The 21,803-nt window shown below is 41.3% G+C and overlaps 1 protein-coding gene across 1 annotated transcript; it reads right to left on the bottom strand.

Moving 5' to 3' along the window:
* Positions 1-1,812: 1,812 nt before the first annotated feature.
* Positions 1,813-20,884, bottom strand: LOC128687161 (uncharacterized). The gene is made up of 10 exons (XM_070092568.1): positions 20,724-20,884; positions 18,576-18,666; positions 16,466-17,708; positions 15,881-15,983; positions 10,853-10,987; positions 10,318-10,524; positions 7,885-8,000; positions 7,463-7,615; positions 5,380-6,018; positions 1,813-4,019 (listed from the first exon to the last, which is right to left on the bottom strand). Exons 1-10 carry the CDS (start codon positions 20,730-20,732, stop codon positions 2,834-2,836), a joined length of 3,882 nt encoding a protein of 1,293 aa, XP_069948669.1. The 5' UTR covers positions 20,733-20,884; the 3' UTR covers positions 1,813-2,833.
* Between the last annotated feature and the right edge of the window lie 919 nt (positions 20,885-21,803).

The raw sequence follows: 21,803 nt of genomic DNA, 5'->3' as shown, positions 1-21,803 counted from the left end.
TGCCTAGAGACGAACATCATTTGCGTTTTTTCAGGTGCAAATGTTACTTGCCATCTATTTCCCCAAGCTGATATAGCTCTCAGCTGGTGATTGATGTAGCTTAGAGCAGCTGGCATTTCTTCTCTTGGATAAGTGAATGTCAGTGTACAGTCGTCTGCATATGCATGTGATTCTGGGATGAGATGAAGAAGGTCGTTGAAGTAGACATTCCATAACAGTGGACCCAGCACACTTCCTTGTGGAACGCTTGCCCCAATAGGATGCCTTGCTGATTCCGTTCCATTGAGGACTACACTTAGAGATCTACCATGAAGGTAATCACTGAGGAGACATAGCGTAGAGCCTGCAATTCCCAGTGCTTGAAGTTTTGCTAAGAGGCCCTGGTGCCACACCCGGTCGAAAGCGCCAGCAATGTCCAGTGCTACCACACAGCTGACTTTGGATTCATCCAGTGACTGGTGCCACTTAGTGGAGAGGTTTAACAACAGATCAGCAGCAGAGTAACCTTTCCTGAAGCCATATTGACGATCACAAAGTAGTGAGTGGTAGTCAAAAAAATCTGTCATTTGTCTTGAGATTATTGTCTCAAGGATCTTACCAGTGATTGACAGGAGTGACACTGGTCTGTAGTTGCTGATTTCTGCTCTGCTCTTCTTTTTGTGAACAGGGACTACATTTGCCTCTTTCCATGGAGAGGGCCATTTACACTGTACTAGGCAGTGCTGAAAGATGCGAGTTAGAGGTGCTGCTAGCTGGTCTGCACATCTTCTCAACAATCTTGGGCTCAACTTGTCTGGGCCCACAGCCTTTTCTTGGTCAAGTGATTTAAGAAGGAAATGCACCTCCTCCTGCCTTATTGTCACCACTGACAGTTTTGACACAGTTCTTGCAGCTAGCCAAGGAGGGTCCCTTGCTGGATCAGGAACTTGCATTTTGGTAGCAAAGTGTTCAGCAAAGAGGTCCGCCTTCTCTTGACTACTAGTAGAGGTGGTCCCATCCTGTCGATTTAGAGGTGGAATAAGTTCATCAGGCAGATAACCTTGTCTGTCCTTGACCAGGGACCACCAGGTTTTGGAGCCTACCCTACCTGATGCTAACTTTCTTTTAGTGTCCACCTCCCATTTAGTAATGGCCCACTTTTGAACATCACCCATATGCCTACAGGCTTGCATGTGCAAGTTCCTGTTATAGGTGGTAGGATGTCTCTTATACCTTCGCCATGCTTTGTACTTAGCAGTAGCAGCCTCTCTACAACGAAAGCCAAACCAAGGCTGATCTGTAGGCTTTGTCACATATTGCCGGTGAGGAATGTGTTCTTGTTGCAGATTAAGGATGTGTCCAGTGAAGGCTTTCACTTGGTTGTCAACATCCCCCTGGAGAAGAGCATTCCAGTCGGTGGTGGCGAGCTCAGAGCAAAGGGCTGGCCAATTACCTCTTTCCCATAGCCAGGTTGTGCGTGTGGACTCCTCACCTCGTTCTGTTGGGATCTTAAGTGTGGTAAAAACAGCCTTGTGGTCAGACGATCCAACGTAGCCGAGGGGTTGACAAGTGACTATGCCTTCTGCCAGATCACTCACTACTGGGTCAAGGGAGGAGCCAGAGATATGAGTAGGGAAATCAACAAAGTTTCTCATGTCAAACACTGCAAGAAGGTCATCAAAGTCCCTCTGTATAAGGTGCTGGTTGAGGTCACCAACAATTATAATATGTTGACAGTTGTGTTGTAGCAGAAGGGAGTCAATATTTTCCATTAGGAAGTTGATAGGGTCTGCATGTTGCCACTGAGGTCTGTACATTGCACATGCTAGTACAGAGGTACTAGTGTTTATACAGAGCTTGAAGAACATCATTTCAAGATGTGTAGGGGTGGCAACATCTATGTGCTGGGCATGAACACTTTTAGAGAAGCACACAGCAACACCACCTCCTTGCCCTTGCCTGTCTCTTCTCATCCATGAGGTGTAGCCAGCAATTCTTGCAAAATTTTCTGGAGTCCTGTCATCCAAAAATGTTTCAACAACAGCTATCATGTCGATGAAGATGAGTTTTATGATGAAATATATTCTGAAGAAAGATCTTCCCGTGTGTTTTCACTACTAACCGTTGTTTGGAAACTAGTTAGGGACGAGTCGAATTTCTTTCCAGCGTCTCCTCAAGGCAGGTTCCTTGATGCTGGTGAGGGGCTCTTGATCTAGGGAATTGGATCTGTGCTCCAGTTCCCTGAATTAAACCCGAATATCTTCCACAACCCTCCTCCACAGGCGCTGTATAATCCTATGGGTTTAGCGCTTCCTCCCTGATTATAATAATAATCTTTCCAGCGTCATAGATTCATCAATACATCTTTGATTACTGCTGAATCAAAGAAGAGATAATTGTGAGTTGCTTGTGTTCAAGACAGCTTATCTGGGTGCTCAATGATTTTTGAATCAATGAAATGTGTTCCAAGGTTTGGTTTAGCGTTAGGAAATGTTAGGAAATCTGTTATGAAAAGTGATTTTTTTTTAAGTATTGTTAACTGGCTTGAAATCTATGCTAACAACTTTTCTGGAATTTGTATTTGCTATCTTAAGTTTTCTGGGGTTTATATTGAAATATTTTCTGTAGTCTGTGCCGAAAAGTGATTATTTTTTTTTTTGTATTTGAGTTGAGAAGAGTTGTGGAGATTATGTTTGTAAAATGTTCAAAAATTTATTACTGTATCAAAAAAAAAAAAAAAAAAAAATCTAGAGTAAATTCGTGGCGACTGAGTTACAGGTAAGTGATATATGCTATTGTCAGCAGAAACTAAAAGAAAATATTTCTTAATATCAGTGAGAGGCGTGTTACCTCCCTAAGCCTGAGGATAATTCAAGATATTTGTAGTCGACGAGGTAGACATCTCATCCCTTCTATTCGACGAGGTATTCATCTCATCCCTTGTGGTTAATAAGGCAGTCAACTCATCCTTTATGATGGACGAGATAGTCATCTCATCCCTTGTGGTTGATGAGGTAGTCGTCTCACTCTTCGTGGTCGACAAGGTAGTCATCTCATAATTTGTGATCAACAGGGTAGTCACCTCATCCCTTGAGGTTGACGAAGTATTCATCTCAGCCTTTGTGGATGACGAGGCGGTAGTCTCTTCCCTTATAGTTGACGGGGTAGTCGTTTCGTCCCTCGTAGTTGAGGAGGTAGTCGTGTCAGTGCCTGGAATGGCATCATTGGAGAGACTGCCCTCTCGCAGCGCAGAACCTTTAACAAAATTAGTCAGGTTACGCCCTGTATAACTTTTGAATTCTTTGTGATTCTCTGTGACAATTTTCAGCTTAGAGTTTCTACTAGTATCAGTCGTTTGGTTGTTGTGATACCAATCACCATTACTTTGCAAGTCACTAGCATTATCATAGTCACCATCGCTATAGCTGACAGTTTCGTTCCAAGGGTTTATCTGATCTGTAGCACCTTGAGAATCTGCGGTTCGAGTTCGTTCGTTTAAACCGTAAATGTTCATCTCTGGTTCACTGATATAAATATTTTCTTCGGAAGTTTCAGTGGTCACAGGCGGATAATTAGTATGGTTATACAGCCTGTTACCATCGTGCTGATTTGCGTTATCTGCTGATACAGAAGGGCCAACGGTAGAAGCTATGAATACGCGTATTAATGGACATAAGGGTAATTCAGTGGGAGTGTATACCGAGGCATTTCTCATTTCCCAAGTGAAATTAGCAGACGAGTGTAAAGTATATTTAGTTTCTTCATTGACAGTGGCTGTCACAGGTAGAGAGGAGGTCTTTGGTAAGTTCTCTTCAGACGATATTGGGGAATAGATTCTTTTGAAAAGTGGAGGTAGAGTAGTGGCCGAAGACATCGGTTGTGTCATTTCCGAGTACACTGGACGCCTTGTGTCAGACACGATCCTGAACCCTGTCGATCTTCTGAAGGTGATTGGGTGCCTCTGAGGTGCTACTGGCACCACGGGAATGGCCACTGTCCTCTGATGTGCTGGCCGACACACACTCAGTGCCAAGTTGGTTCTGCAAAGCCAATATTGCATCAGTAATTAACGATTTTAATATTACAATCTGAAATTTTGCAGTCGTGAATGTAAAAATACAAGGGAAATTAATTGTAGGAGCCTTGAGTTGCTAGCCCACAGAAAAAAAACACTACTACTACTAATAGTAATAATAATATTATTATTGTTTTATAGCTATTTATCGTAGTAGTAGTAGTAGTAATGGTGGTGGTGGTTAAATTAACAGCATCAATTATAGCAGAATTAATTTTACTCTAGAAATTTTTCATAACACTGGTGAATGATATACTCTAGTGCTTTCATATAATTCCCATTGACTTTGGCACAAATTGTTTTAATGAAATTCAATTTACCCTCAGGCAAACTGATGATTGGTGCTGAAGCCGTAAGATATGAATATACAGTTGTACTTCTCGCAAATTCATCACATTTAAAGATCAATTTACAACTTTATAAGATGTAACTAAACTATTACTGATATCAGTGAGTAGAGTTAGGGAGTGTGTCTATCCCATGATTAGCAGGCGGAGGTTCGAACCTCTTGTGCTGACTCACATGGGTTTATCGCTTTACATATAGCATATATTTACGTATATATGCCTCTGTATTGCATAAAAAAATCTTCAAAAAATAAGTATGCAAATTATGACTATGAGTAATACAGATTTCTGAAAAAAAAATTATTGCAATTATCAATAAAACATGTATGACTTTTTATATTGGTCGTGTATGAGTAAGTTTGCATATAAGTTAGAAATTAATGAATAAAAAGGCACAATACAGTGACTGGAACAATACGCAAATAACCCGTCGTCATAAGTTTATACAGTAAATAGGGTGAAGTTTGAACATGTGCGTTTACGAGATGTCAAAAGAGGTATGGAAAACAGTCTTGGCCGGTCATGTGCGCTGCCACAACCGTAATTTACATTTTAATATTTAACTTTTCTGTAACTCGGATAATATTATAAAGAAACGCAAGACACACACAAATGCGTCTGTTTTAAACTTGAATATCCTGTGGCACAATTCTATTTAATAACGGAACGGAAATGTCATCAAAAGTTGATCGGTAAATCTATACCGTCTGAAGTGTCTCGACAGATTGTGGAGATACTCCAGACAGTATTATAGAAAATTGTGATTCCCATTCGCTCATAAGTTGGAATAATGACTTCTGAAACTCACTTTTATAAATTCGTAAAAAAATATGAAATATACTGCAAAAATGATAGGAGTAAAAAGGTCTTAGAAGGGGCCAGTCTATAACATAGTAGCAATATATACAAATCCACCCAGTATTTCTGAAATGGAACGTTAAGGGCCAAAATTTACATACAAAAGATCACGTTTCTTACCTAATGGCCACATTAATGACATTATTTCCCCTAAAGAAATCTGAGGCCACAATATTGGCCATATGAGCCCATCGCTGACGCAGCCACCGAGTGATGGAGAAGTTGACACGGTCAGCCAGGCCACGCACACCCACGTGAGAGCGTAATATCATGTCCCACAGTGTTGGTGTGAGGTGAGCCATGGCCGCCCACAGTCTGGGAGATCCAACCCGCTTGTTCATCTGAGCGTCCAGGTAGGTCCTGAGGTCGTCCAGTATCTGAGCATTAGCCCAAGCCTGTGGCAGAGGTGGCCACACCCATTCATGATTATCTGCTGCATCAGCGTCAGCAAAGGTAAAGATAACCCTCTTCCCTATCTTCCAGATCTGATCTAGGGAAACTAGTGATCCATAGCGGTTATGAAGGAAGTGGGACCCAAGTGTTTCATTCATCAGTGACAAGAGAAGCGGCATAGCCTCGGGCAAATCAAAGCCGACGGGTGTGCGATGAATATCAATAATAAGTGGATCTGGAGATATGGCCAGAAAACCTCTCACACCGGTGAGGACCTCCAGCAAAGGCCGCCAGCGTACAAGGTCATGGTTGATCCACAGTAGTTCTTGTGTGTCGGGGTAATAGGCTACGCGAAGGTCCAGGTACCTAGCAATATAGAAAAAAATATGGTTTAAAAAATGGAATGTTCAAACCTTTGCACTCTGCCCATGGTCTCATATGTATGTGAGTAAAATAGCAGAGTAAATTTGATCTGTGGCATTTCCCCCGCTATTGCAATTTTTTTCACAAGTGATCCAACTGTCAAGGCTTTCCATTGCTGTCAAACTCTCAGTAAGAGTACTTACTTATTGCTAGATGAGTAGAGGCAGCAGGTGTAAGGAAACATTTCGAACACTTCACCCGTTCCTGATAAGTTGTACGAGTTACATAGCACCAGAACCATTTATTTATTTAATGCTTTTAATATAAGAATCTGGTAACTTCATGATTAGTTAACTACCATCTTAACAACTTAATATCATTAATAACAATCTGCTGCTATTATACATAATTTATCCATTACAAATATAATCACGGGTTATAAGTCAAAGCAAAATTTTGACGAAACTGAAAATCTACCTTCTCTCTCACCGAAAATTAGGTTGTTTGATTTTTATTGAGGCCTTCAGGTTGCTCAGACCACAATACTACATCCTACAATAAACACAAAATAAGATTTTTTAATTATACCACGGGCAGGGATAGAACCCACGATCAGAGAGTCATAAAACTCCAGATTGACGCGCTAGCCACTGGCCGTGTCTAGCGCGTCGGTCTGGAGTGTTATGACTCTGACCGCGGGTTCTATTCCCACCCGTGGTATGGTTTGTTTGCAATCGTGTCATTACGATTTCGTGAGTCAAGATTTTTTAAAGTTTGGAAACTTTACTAAATATATAAAATATCAGTCTTAACAAAATGTCCTGATTTATGCTTATGCTGTTTTAACATTTTTAATGTACATGCAAATGTTATACTATAAAACGAATTAAATTAATATATTCTCTGTTCAGAGTAACGATACGTACACTCGTTGTCCCCCCCCCACACAATTGTTGAGAACTCTGACACATACACTGTTGAGTAGTGACACATAGACTGTTGAGTACTGACACACAGACTGTTGAGTACCGACACATACTGTTGAGTACTGACACATACACCGTTGAGTACCGACACGTACACTGTTGAGTACCGACACATACACCGTTGAGTACCGACACATACACTGTTGAGTACCGACATGTACTTTTGAGTACCGACATATACACTGTTGAGTACCGACACATATACTGTTGAGTACTGACACATACACTGTCAAGTACTGACATGTAACCCTACACATACACTTCTTTCTTCAGAGTACACACTATATTACCTGCCTTCCATCTTCTGCCACTGTTCATAAATTGTGAGAACTCTGACTTTATTCAATAAGGTTCACATTCTTCTCGAATCCATTTCCTCGCAACAGTTTTCACAAACGTTCACACATACCCTGAGACAGCTTTTCTCTTCCTGTCATTAAGCTATTAAGCAGTGGACTGACCTGTTACCGTAGAGGAGTTGGGAGATGATATCCTCGTCTTGACAGACGACCCAGGCAGACACAACGTCATCTTGGTCCTTAAGAGAGTATGACCCAGCATTGTGGGTGCCAGGTAAGACCAGGGACCTGAGGGAGCGATTACCCAGCACCTGTCTGCAACACAATCACAGAAATTCACGATTTTATTCCACAAGCATTTGTATTTAAGGGTAATAAAAATATATGAGTCAGTACAGTTGTGGAATACTAGAGTTCTTTGATTTTCGGGAAATTATGAATACAGAGTATCAAATTTTATAATTATTTTTGTTGGTTATCTTAATTCTTACATCTGTGTGTGTGTGTGTGTGTGTGTGTGTAATTGAATGTATACATGGGGAAATAATACACAATTATTTGAGGAGAATACTGGAGTGGGTCACCTATGATCAAAGAGCCATGAAGGATACGCAGCCAAGCACTCAGCTGCTACACACACACCGTTCCTGATGAAGCCAGCGTAGACTCCAACACACCCACCCCGAGCCAGGACACTCAGCTGTGCAGGGAAAACACTTGTCAGTCAGCTTGGTACACCTTATTTAGATCATGATACAATGCTGTGATGATAAGATATTGTACACGACAGTGATGATTGTGAGTAGATTGTAAAATTTTCGGGTATGTGGCAAGTGCAGATTAATTTAGGCCTAGTAAAGTAGAAATCATGGAAAAAAAATAAGTGTTACATTTATAATGTAAATAATAAAGAGCACGAACAATGAAACAGGGTCAGGGCAACAAATAGCTTTAGCTCTTTCGGCCAAAAGTCGTCTTCAGGAGCTGAAACTTTGACAGGTATCACAGGAAGATTTGGATAACAAATCGAGAAATTACGCCACCACATGCCAGCATAAAAAGTTTTCCTGGCTTATCTCTGTGATACATCTCTTAGGTCTGAGCTCTCGAAGTTGGCCTTCAGGCGACATATCTATAGCTGTGCTTTCCCAAACCGATGGCTTACTTCTCATTCTTTCTCGCTTGTTGAAATAATGGTTGTATAATATTGAATATAATCAAGCTGGATGCGGAAACGACGTAAAAAATTTAATTAATTGGAATCTCAAGCTGAGGCAACAATACATAAGAGATGATAATAAAGCAAATCAAATTGTTGGTCTTATATAGAAAAGTATAAGTCACACTCTTATTAACATAACAGTGTTGGAAACCATGCGAAGAACATCGTTCAAGAGCGTAATTGGTGCTGGTGTAGGGCTCTTGATAAAAAGAACTGAGTTACTTTCGAAAACAGTGCTAAATTACTCTTGTGTGACACAGTGTAAGCAGAGAAGTGTCAGAGGTAATGCCTATGTGTGACAGTGTACGTAGGCCAGTGTCTATGTGTAACACAGTGTATGTTGGACAGTATCAGAAGCAGTGCACACGTGTCATAGACATCAACCAAGAGTATGGCTTTAATACTGTAGATTTTTTTCTAGAAAAAGATCTGTGATATAACAATGCCCAGTGAGGTTTGATAAAGATCCATTATGGCCCCTGTAATCCTGCTTTCCTTTGCGCTACCGCTCACAGGATGAGGATATGGTGCAACATAAGCAAATTTGCTGATGACACCAAAATAGGCCGTCCAATTCATCCTAATGAGGACACTAGAGCACTTCAGGATGATTTGAATAGACATGCAATGGTCGGAGAAGTGGCAGATGCAGTTTAATATTGACAAATGCAAAGTTCTAAATGTTGGACAGGTAAATAACCATGCCACATATAAACTAAATAATGTAGATCTTAATACTACTGATTCCGAAAAGGATTTAGGAGTTCTGGTTAGCAGTAATTTAAAACCAAGACAACAGTGCATTAGTGTTCGCAATAAAGCTAAGAGAATTCTTGACTTCATATCTAGAAGTATAAATAATAGAAGTCCTCAGGTTGTTCTTCAACTCTATATATCCTTGGTTAGGCCTCATTTAGACTATGCTGCGCAGTTCTGGTCACCGTATTACAGAATGGATATAAATGCTCTGTAAAACGTACAGAGGAGGGTGACAAAGATGATCCCATGTATCAGAAATCTTCCCTATGAGGATACCTGGAGGTTACCTGGAGGTTATTCCGGGGATCAACGCCCCCGCGGCCCGGTCCATGACCAGGCCTCCCGATGGATCAGGGCCTGATCAACTAGGCTGTTACTGCTGGCCGCACGCAGTCCGACGTACTGAGGGCTCTGAATCTGCACTCTCTCGAAAGGCGTAGAATTGGGGGGATATGATCGAGGTGTATAAATGGAAAACAGGGATAAATAAAGGGGATGTAAATAGCGTGCTGAAAATTTCCAGCCAAGACAGGACTCGCAGCAAATGTTTCAAGTTGGAAAAATTCAGATTCAGAAAGGATATAGGAAAGCACTGGTTTGGTAATAGCGTTGTGGATGAGTGGAACAAACTCCCTAGTACAGTTATTCAGGCTAAAACGTTGTGTAGTTTTAAAAATAGGTTAGATAAATACATGAGTGGGTGTGGGTGGGTGTGAGTTGGACCTGACTAGCTTGTGCTGCTGGGTCTGGTGCAATGCTCCATCCTTGAGTGGAGATGATCAGACTGGGTGGGTCATTGGGCTAATCCGGGGGGGGGGGGGTCATTGGTCTAATCCGGGGGGGACATGGACCTGCTCCGCATGGGTCAGTAGGCTTGTTGTAGTGTTCCTTCTTTCTTATGTTCTCATGTTCTTATAAATTAGCCGCTCAGGCGGCATGACTAAAATACCTGCAGCCACAGACAGGTGAGTACATATAAGCGAGAACATACAGACACATACGCTCACTCTCTAATACTTTACTTATCTCTCTTTACCTCAATCCTAGGCAACGTAATGTTGGTAGTAATGGTGCCGCGGGAGGCGTAGGGAGTATCCCAGTGTAGAGGGTGTGGCATCTGCCAGAAGCGGTGGGGTGTGGTTGGGGGCGTTGTGGGGGGAGGTCTGGCGTGGGGTGGGCGTGGATCCTGAGGAAACACCCCCAGCCAGTCACCCTCGTATATTTCTTCCGCGTCCCAGTTGACCTGAACGACAACGAACGGAAAAAAGACATTGTTATTCAATTTATGGGATCACTAGGTAGACACCAGCATGGATATACATCCAGCTCATGCATAGTTACTACTAACCATGTTCTAAAACTTCCTCACAACTACCCTCGTTACACAACAACCTCAATTGAGAAGCGCCAGCCTAGCGTAAAACAGAAGACCCACTGTAATATTCCTGCATTATGCTCTTATGAATCTCTTTGCAACCTCACACGAACCACCTGATAACTTCACGCGAGCCACCTGATAACAGCACATGAACCACCTGACAACCTTTACACGAACCACCTGATAACCTCACCTGGAGTAGCCTAAAGTGAAGTTTGTTATGGCTCCTGTGCGGTGAAGCTTTGACTGTTGGCCAAACTCGCACGCCCACACCTCCCGCCCCCACCAGGTCTGCACACACAGCTGCTGAAGACCAGTGATAACATCTCTGTAATGTATTGATTTTGTATACTGGCAACAAGTATACCACGGCTTTTATAGTAGAAGTGGTAGTAATAGCAGCAGCAATATTAACAGCGGTAGAAAAATAGTATCAGTGACAGAAATAATAGCATCAGTAATAATAGTATCAGTAATAATAGTAGCAGCAGTAGTAATAGTAGTAGTAGCATTACTAGCAGTAGTATCACTAATATCAGTAGTAATAAGAGCAGTAGCTGTATTAGTAATGAGAAATGTAAGAAAATGTAACTTTAAAGGGATGTAGTTGAGTTTATCCAGGAATATAATTCTTCCAGTATTTTTTTTGTTTTTCGAAATGAAAATTTTACTGAGATGTTATTTTTCAGAAATGTAATTTAAGCAAGATTTGAATATCATGGTAATGTATTTCCAGGAAAACGCATTTTTTTCCTGAAATAAAGATTTTTTTCGATAATGTATTATATGCTAGAGAATGAACTTTCTCTAGCAATTTGGTTTTCCATAAATGTTCAATTCAAGTGGTAAACTGTACATAGCTCTGTACGTAGAAGGTATAAGGTTTGTCAGGAAACAGGACAAGTGTTTCCTGACACGGGTGTTAGTCATATGATGACCCACAGCTGGAGCTTTTGGTTATCTGACCGAGGCCTTCCGCTGGCTTACCCCTTCACCCCTTTAAAAATCATGGTTATAGTTGTATATCTGTTTGGAGAACTTTATTAAGTCATTCAGAAGATACCAAATACTCCCTTATCCATTTATTTCCAGGCAATGTAGTATATTCTGTGATATATTTCAAAGAACGCAGCTCCTTGTCTATCTTTAAAAAAAAATGTGTTTTGAAGATTATTTATTATTGAAGATTCGCCGGTATTCTCCCGGCCCGGGCCTTTTCCAAGTGGTGGCCCGGCCTTGGCTCCCTGTCTAGGGTGTCTGAGACCTAAGTCTCCCATGGGAGAAGGCACAAATACCCCCTCATCTTTGGGACCAACTGTCCCCAGGCCTAGCCACATTCCCCGCCCTCACGGGGCTCTTAGGGAGAAGTTAGGCCTCTCTGGTCTGCCATCCCCGCCACAAGGTGGTTATTGGGAATGACAGTCTTATGAGCTGCAAGCTCGGGTTCAAGCACCTACCCTACCCTAGAAGGGCTGGGCATGGTGTCGATGTATATTTTGAAGAGACTGTTGTAAGAGCATAATCTACAGTTCTCACAAAAATCGTTAAACTTATATGTAATAGTGTAACTGTTCCAAGAATAATTTTTTTCTAGTGAATTTAATTTATCCAGTATGTATTTCTTCCAGAATGTATTAATATTATTATTATTATTATTATTATTATTATTATTTCCACAAAAAAAAACGCTAAACCATTCAGCCTTTTCTCAAGATTTAATTTTATTTTAGAAACTGTACCATGGGGGAAGTGATGAATCCGTAGAGTTCAAATAACGTCCGAGGAATGGAAGATAATCGGTATTGATGCAAAAGTGAAGATAGCTCCAATTTCTTGGATCAAGTGCCCTTCACCAGCATCAAGGTAGCCTCCTTGAGAAGAGTTTGTATAGGATACAAACTTTTTCCCATAACTCTTTTTAGACATTTGACTTTCCATAAATGCAGCACTGAGAGGACGTAATTTTTTTTATGAAAGCAGTTTCGGAAAAAAAAAATAGCTTTTCAATCACCCTCATCGGATGATTGGAAGGTCGTGAACAGCGGAGTCGACACGTTCAGTGTCGTAAAGTGATGATCCGGGTAGTAAACGTTCCCTTTATGGTGCTGGAGGTACGACACCACCAACGTTAATACTTGAGGAGGATGGAAGGTGAGGAATCAGAGTTGGGAAGTGCTTGTAATGCACTGTAAGACAAGTAGTAGTAATTGTAATAGTTACATTAGAAATCGTAATACTAGTTGGGATTATAATAGCAACAGTAAGAGGAGCAGTAGTAATAATTTCTGGACGTTTGTTGTTAGGGGTACAAACAGTAACTGTAATTTCAATAATCACTGTTACAGTTGCAATATCAACAGAAGTAATAGTAATAATAGTAGTAATTACAATATCAACAGCTTGAATTGTAATATTATTACTACCAGTAATAATAATTGTAATAGGATATATAATAGTAGCAATATTAATAGTAATAAAAGAAATAGTAAAAGAAATAACAGCAGTAGTACATATAATACTTGAAGTAACAATAGCATCAGCAATAAAAAAAAAGCAATAACAGTTAAAGAGTAATGGTTATAATAGCACTGTAACACCTAACACTAACAGAAGCAATAACGTAACTTTATTTCCCAAGAGGATGCATTAAAGTTAACAGCAGGTTAACAGTATACATTTTTTACATGGAAAAACCCTGATATTTATGCTTCCTTATTCTCTTGTATCAGTTGGCAAGGCCAACTGATACACGATATACACACATATATACATACTGAATGTAGTAGTAGTAGTAGTAGTAGTAGTAGTAGTAGTAGTAGTAGTAGTAGTAGTAGTAGCAGTAGTAGTAGTAGTAATAGTAATAGTAATAGTAGAAGTAGTAGTAGTAGTAGTAATAGTAGTAGTAGTAGCAGCAGTAGTAGTAATAGTAGAAGTATTAGTAATAGTAGTAGTAATAGTAGAAGTAGTAGTAGTAGTAGTAGTAGTAGTAATAGTAGAAGTAGTAGTAGTAGTAGTAGTAGTAGTAGTAGTAGTAGAAGTAGTAGTAGTAGTAGTAGTAGTAGTAGTAATAGTAGAAGTAATAGTAATAGTAATAGTAGAAGTAATAGTAATAGTAGTAGTAGTAGTAACAGTAGTAGTAATAGTAGTAGTAGTAGTAATAGTAGTAGTAGTAATAGTAGTAGTAGTAGAAGTAGTAGTACATATTGTCTTATGGGTATCAGATATTATTTAATTTATATATTTTATTTACTATTTTATCACCAAAAATGATATGAATGTATCATCAGGTTGGCCTAGATATCGAACTCTAGGTAAATAGCAAACAAGGAGAATTATTATTATTACAATCAGAGAAAGCGCTAAACTGAAAAGGGTCACAAGGAGAAGTCACACGAGATAATGCTTATCTTGTTACACCACCTGACTCGTAGCAGTGTTTTCACATTATAACTGACCTCGTCCACTATTAACCTAGAGGCTATCAAGGTTAAGGATGATTGTTTACTAACCATGGCTAAGACTCACGTTCTCGAACAATTGCTTCATTTATTCTTGTAGACCAGTTCAGGTCTGCGTATTAGCTCGACCATGGCCCAGAGCTGGCCAGAATAACTGGCTGCTATATAGACCTGGAGACCTGGAGAGAGTTTCGGGGGTCAACGCCCCCGCGGCCCGGTCTGTGACCAGGCCTCCTGGTGGATCAGCCCCTGATCAACCAGGCTGTTGCTGCTGGCTGCACGCAAACCAACGTACGAGCCACAGCCCGGCTGATCAGGAACTGACTTTAGGTGCTTGTCCAGTGCCAGCTTGAAGACTGCCAGGGGTCTGTTGGTAATCCCCCTTATGTGTGCTGGGAGGCAGTTGAACAGTCTCGGGCCCCTGACACTTATTGTATGGTCTCTTAACGTGCTAGTGACACCCCTGCTTTTCATTGGGGGATGGTGCATCGTCTGCCAAGTCTTTTGCTTTCGTAGTGAGTGATTTTCGTGTGCAAGTTCGGTACTAGTCCCTCTAGGATTTTCCAGGTGTATATAATCATGTATCTCTCCCTCCTGCGTTCCAGATAATACAGGTTTAGAAACCTCAAGCGGTCCCAGTAATTGAGGTGTTTTATCTCCGTTATGCGCGCCGTGAAAGTTCTCTGTACATTTTCTAGGTCGGCAATTTCACCTGCCTTGAAAGGTGCTGTTAGAGTGCAGCAATATTCCAGCCTAGATAGAACAAGTGACCTGAAGAGTGTCATCATGGGCTTGGCCTCCCTAGTTTTGAAGGTTCTCATTATCCATCCTGTCATTTTTCTAGCAGATGCGATTGATACAATGTTATGGTCCTTGAAGGTGAGATCCTCCGACATAATCACTCCCAGGTCTTTGACGTTGGTGTTTCGCTCTATTTTGTGGCCAGAATTTGTTTTGTACTCTGATGAAGATTTAATTTCCTCATGTTTACCATATCTGAGTAATTGAAATTTCTCATCGTTGAACTTCATATTGTTTTCCGCAGCCCACTGAAAGATTTGGTTGATGTCCGCCTGGAGCCTTGCAGTGTCTGCAATGGAAGACACTGTCATGCAGATTCGGGTGTCATCTGCAAAGGAAGACACGGTGCTGTGGCTGACATCCTTGTGTATGTCGGATATGAGGATGAGGAACAAGATGGGAGCTAGTACTGTGCCTTGTGGAACAGAGCTTTTCACCGTAGCTGCCTCGGACTTTACTCTGTTGACGACTACTCTCTGTGTTCTGTTAGTGAGGAAATTATAGATCCATCGACCGACTTTTCCTGTTATTCCTTTAGCACGCATTTTGTGCGCTATTACGCCATGGTCACACTTGTCGAAGGCTTTTGCAAAGTCTGTATATATTACATCTGCATTCTTTTTGTCTTCTAGTGCATTTAGGACCGTGTCGTAGTATAAGTTTCATTGGATGTACAAAATGATGACTGTAGCAGGTCGGCGAGCGTAGCGTCCCATTTGTAATTGCTGGGTGTCATTACGTCTCTCAGCTTCTGGAATCGATTCCCTGGTGTCTTGGACAAAAGCTCTCAGCTGTTAAGGGATGTTCGTAATCGGTTACTTGTGGATCTTGAGGGAAGTATCCAAAACACAAATCAGTATATCGTTGTTCGATAACTAGTTTATTACTGATGCTTTCGTCCAGAATATTGGCATCTTTCGTTAAAATTTTATCAGCAGTCGGAAAATACTACTGTACGTCACAGCATGAGAAACTCCTGGAATAAGATCACGCACAGGGACTCTCTTCAACTGCTTTTTAAGAAAGAACATCCGTTTAATATAGTACTTAACAATCACTATAGCACTGTCAAGACCCAGAAAAAAGCTCATAAGCCTAGTCATAAATTTTCTATCGTATTTGCGTGAAGGGGCAATTTTGGGAAGCTAGTTCGTGAAATAGTGACCTGTGCTTGCCTTTGACGTATCATATTCAAAGATGACCAAGCTTGAATTGGGTCGTGGTCAAAGATACCCACATTTCTGCCACATCATAATTTATTGTCGCTGTGCAGATTCAATCTGACGGGAACACCCATAAATCTCAATTCCCCAGGCGCTGTATGATCTGGAGAATTAATTCCCCAGGCCATACAGCTTCCCTAAGTAAAAAAGAAAAAAAATACTAAGAGATGTATGTAAAAAATAAAATAATACATAAGGACTTTGTCTATTTAATAAGCAACACATGTGTTCATTAATAATAAACGAACTTGTATGGCACCTTATAACAGTGATCATGCTCCACAGAGCTTGGGGCTTCGATCTACTGCTGCAGAAGTAGCCAACTACCAGCGCCGGGTCAAGTCGAAAGTGTTATTCGTCTTCCCCTCACATTGGCTTCTGATCTTATTGGCTTCCACAGCGACAGAGACGACATCGGAGGCAGGGATGTAATCCATGGCGACGATGTTTACTTGGTTCCACCAATCTTGGCGGAACCATCGAGTGACTGGGGCATTCGTGATAGCGGCAGCTCCTCGCAGCCCTCCCCAGCGGTTTGCAACCACGTCTAGCGACGAGGGGGTGAACTCTGCCATCGCCGACCATAAGGACCCACGATCTGACTGTTGAGGAATACCAGTGTAGAGGTATACCTCCAGGTCGCTCAGGTTGTTAACATTACCCCAAAGGTGATAGACATTGTGCCACAAGTATTGGGAGAGCGATCCCTCAGAAGACGGGTAAGTAACTATCAGTCGAGATCCACTCGCCCAAAGGTCTTCCAGTGTTGGATCAGGCTCCAAGTCTTTTGTTGCCATCCACTCCATAAAGTTCAACTCGAGTAGTGTGATCAATTCCTGGTGACGTTCAGGATAACCATCGAATCCGAGTTCCAGCCCGTGAATATCGAAAATGACGATTTCTTCAGTCTGCTTCATGAAGTCGACAACGTTGTCTATATAACTTTGCAACGGAGCGATGCGAACATCGCCGTGGTTTACGAAAAATTTCTCCTCTGTCTGAGGATAATAAGCGATTCTCATGTCCATATAGCGGACACCAAGCACGAGCTGCTGCCACAGGCTCTCGTCCTGCGTGAAAGTCCACCGCCCCACGACGTTTCCAATAATTCCCAAGCCAAAATGGCCAGAAGATCCAGCATCATGAGTGCCTGGTAGTGCAACTTTAGTCACCCGTGTTGTTGACAATTGTGACCTCAGAGATGACAGCCAATGAGGTCTCAGCATCAAGCACGATGAGTATAGGAGGGTTCCAACACGTATGTAACCCGCCCAATACGGCAGGCAGGAGTCTGCTGTATCCCTCAGTGAGCTAGGGATAAGGCTGCCGTCCCAGCGCTGATCAGTCCTGATAACACCGTCATCACTAGACGCTGGGAGTTGAACTAAGGGATCATCCAGAGACACAGTGGGGTCATGGTCCCATAGCCCCACCCAGTCCTCCTCCTGGAAGTCGCTCACGCCATACCAATTGACCTCCAGCCAGCGGATGGCCTCAGTACCATTGTTTACGAACTCCGCCTCGGCACTAATGGATACATAGACGCCAGTCTCCTGCAGCCGGCACTCTGCAACACGTTATTCGGATATATTATCCCTAGTAAGTAATGCAAGTTCCCATATAAGAGACATACGCTCATCACCATGTTCAACAGCAGCCAAGGTGATAACATGAAGGACAGACATACCATTAAATGTTCAATACCACATTAAATAGCAGCAATGCTAATATAGACATCACTTAATAAAAACAGACAGTAGATATAGATATGGAAGAGACAAACCTAAAGGTATTGCATATATCTGAAGCTTAAGCTTAGCACGTCAAGTTGAAACATTGTCATGAACATTATGACAAATCTCCCTTTGGCGGTATATAAGGGCAAGAGCTGACCAAAAGCGGCAGCCATTGTTGCAAAGCTCATCATATTATTGATGGAATATAAGGCGGACAAGTTGATGAATAAGACATGTATAATACTTGGGTATCTTTATTGTCTAAACTTTTCTCTTGCACAACAGGCTTCTTCAGAGCTATATTCTCAGTTATTATTATTATTCAGTAAAAAACTGAAAACAGTAGACACAGTATGAGGTATTCAGTCCCTCAGTCTTGGTAGAAGGTGGTCAGTCCCTCAAGGTAGGAGGACTGAAACTAAAAGAAACTCAGCACACAGGACAAACAAACCCAGTACAGACTAACAAACCTAGCATACAGGACTAATAAACCCAGCATCCAGGAGTACACTATTACTGAACAAGTAGCCTAGCCCACAGACCAACACAAGAATATATACAAGCCTAAAAGGCCAAGAGGAAAAGAAGTAGAATGGCTCTTTCTGTGAGAAAGGCTTGATCCTCAGAAATCATTGACAGTTTAGAATGTCATGACCTGGTTATGGGATCGAGTCCCCCTCAAAAATTATGAAACTTACCAGTAAGTTGTGCCGTGTGTGTGGTGGTGGAGGCCAGAGGTCCGCCGGCCAGATATGCTGCTACAGCCAGTACCCGCGTCAACCCGCACATCTATCAGGAAAAAGACCAGCTATAGGATGATAGACAGCAGCCATAGTCAAGTACTATCGCTGTCATTTAAGTGTTTAATGTGTAAGTCTGTCAAATATCATGCACTTTAGCAGGATTTGATTCTGTTTCATGAATATGTATGTTGGCAAGTATATCTTAGAAATATCACCTCATGTTTCTTAACATATTATTTTTGTAACATTTCTTATGCAAATTAGGAAACCTGGTCAGAGATCGAGCAACTAGGAATAAACAAGATAATCACTGGATGTATTAACATTTATACCCCACACACAGAGGCAAATAAGCCAAGCGAGGAGGTTATAAAGACAGCTTTAGACCTTTCATTTTTACAGAAGCTAGATCAGTGAATTTGCTATGGTTTAGCTAGGACATCCAGAGAATTTTGGAAAAAATTGGGTGCCACGTGTTCATTCAAAACATGGCGGCATCCTAGTGGATGCCCATTTTCATTTTTGTAATATGGGAGCAAGAACTCTATTATATAATCTAAATGAGCTCTTATGAATGATGTATAGGTTACAGCAACACTATGAAGCTTCTGTTACTTATACTTCATGATACAAATCAAAGCAGTTTATTAGCCGTATGGGAATCAAGTAGCCACAGCTGTCTTACATTCACTTCCCTGCTAACCAGGGCTCCTAAAGTCTCCAATACTAGCGTCGATGTGTTGATCTCTCACACTGTGACAACATTTTTAATGTTTACAGTACTGCAACACTCTTTCCAAACACCCACATCCAACCTCCCTTAGTTTTCGTCTCCCGTTCGTATCTATATCTTGTGACTTGTGTTTATACGTGCCAGTTCCTTCACGGTTTCTAATTTCCTATGACAATGTTATGAACAAGGTCACACCTCAAGGGGGGTTCCTTGACGCTGGTGAGGGGTTCTTGATCTAGGGAACTGGTTCTGTGCTCCAGTTCCCTGAATTAAGATTGAATACCTTCCATACCCTCCTTACAGGCACTGTATAATCCTACGGGTTTAGCGCTTCCCCATGATTATAATAATAAAATGTCCCCAGACATTTATTTGCAGTCAGTTATGTCCCCAGACATAACTGACTGCACCGTCTACCGAGTCAGCTAAATTTTGACAGTTGAGACTTTTCTCGTGCATGCTAGACATTTTAACAGAAAAATGTTCTAGTCGTCAGTGAGTTGATGAAGCTTCTCACAGGGTTTACGAAACGAGCACTTAAGTCCCGTTTCCCTGAATAACCATTTTTTGTTATCCTTATCTGTGAAGAATGTTGCATATTACAGGTGTCCCACACAATTCTTTAATCTTTGGATTAAGAATAACCTTCCTAAAATTCTTAAGCAACTCCATATATAGGTTTCCTGGCAGCATTTCCTCTTGCACTCAAGATAAACAATGGAATCTATCACACTTCCAGAGAGAAAACTGCTCATTTTATCCACAAAGTCTCCTGTTTCTCCACTAGAAAGATGAACTCGTAATTTATATTATATTTTCCGAACTCAAAATGCGCAATGAAAAATCTGCACATGTGAATTCCCAACATCAAGTAAATTCGCACCTACAATTTCCTCTGGCTTTTTCCATTATCAAGTTCACCAGATACCGAGTTCATTGGTTCCCCTCATTTCTATTTATCTCTTTTCTGCACACTTAACTGTCTCAACATCCGTACTGAACCACAGAACACAAGTTAATATACTTCTATGTAAATACCTTCACCCCTCTTAATTTGTCCTTATATATATATATATATATAAATATATATATATATATATATATATATATATATATATATTTATATATATATATATATATATATATATATATATATATATATATATATATATATGTATGTATGTATGTGTGTGTGTGTGTGTGTGTGTGTGTGTGTGTGTGTGTGTGTGTGTGTGTGTGTGTGTGTGTGTGTGTAAATATTGCACCAGAATAATCAGATAAATATTTTATAATAAAATAAATCATATACGAATTTGATATACTGTAATTGAGGAATAACAAAAAAGATGCCTTTTTATGAGGTGAGAGACCTTGAGCATCACTGCCGCCGGATGTGAACATACATTCCACCAGTGCAGCTACTCTTATCTGCAGTAACAAGCAGATTCGTCCACTAACAACCAGTACCAGCTACCACTGTCCACTTCTACCTACAACATAAACAACACAGTACAGGAGGTCACTGTAAGCTGACGTACACATCAACAGGAGGACACTACAACGCACATCACCGTAAAAGTGTTGGGGCAGACTGAGAGTGAAGCAACACGGCAGATTCTGGTATTGACTGATGTGTACCGTGGAGGCGGACTGGCAGTGTGCTGCTGCTGAGAGCTTACTGGCCAGGGAAAACTCTCTCCTCCCTACTGCGCCAACTCTGCCTTACCCACTACCACCAGCGCCACCGTGCTTCTGTCTTACCCAGCACCACTTCCACCACTGTCCCCTCACCACCACAACCCATTGCGTTAATACCATTCCCAAGCACCTAAGATAGTCTACGGTCTTACAGTAACCCAATGCATTAGTGTGTGAAAAGAATCTGGAAACGGTTTTGTACTTATCTGTAATTATCACGGTATATATCTCGGTCACCATGAATATATTATGGTACAGGGTATGTACCACCGTACCATGATGATACTTTTCATATCACTCGTTCTCTCTAGGCTGGAATATTGCTGTGTACTAACGCCCCCTCTCCCTTCAAGGCAGTCGAAATTGCTGAGCTGGAAAATGTACAGTCTTCACAGCTCTCACGAATTCAGTCATCCACCTAAATTACTGGAAGCACTTTAAGTCCCTTGGACGCAGGTGAGTGAAGATACTTGTGGGACTGGTCCCAAATCTACACACCAAAATTACTACATCTGAACATAAGAGGCATGACAGAGGGTGCAGGACACCTCCAATGAAAAACAGAGGAGCGGTAAGAACATTGAGAGGAAAACTCATTCACGACTCTTTAACACCTTCCCTTCATGCATAAGAAGGATTACCAACAGACACCTAGGTGTCAGCAAGACGGAACTCGACAGATTCCTCAAAACAGTTCCTTATCAGCCCGAAAGTAGTGCATACGATGGAGTGTGGGCAGCAGGTATCAACAA

The sequence above is a fragment of the Cherax quadricarinatus genome, chromosome 40 (assembly GCF_038502225.1).
Source record: "Cherax quadricarinatus isolate ZL_2023a chromosome 40, ASM3850222v1, whole genome shotgun sequence".
Lineage (NCBI taxonomy): Eukaryota > Metazoa > Arthropoda > Malacostraca > Decapoda > Parastacidae > Cherax > Cherax quadricarinatus.
The sequence above is the reverse complement of the archived record's forward strand: the minus strand, read 5'-3'. Positions and strand labels throughout refer to the sequence as shown.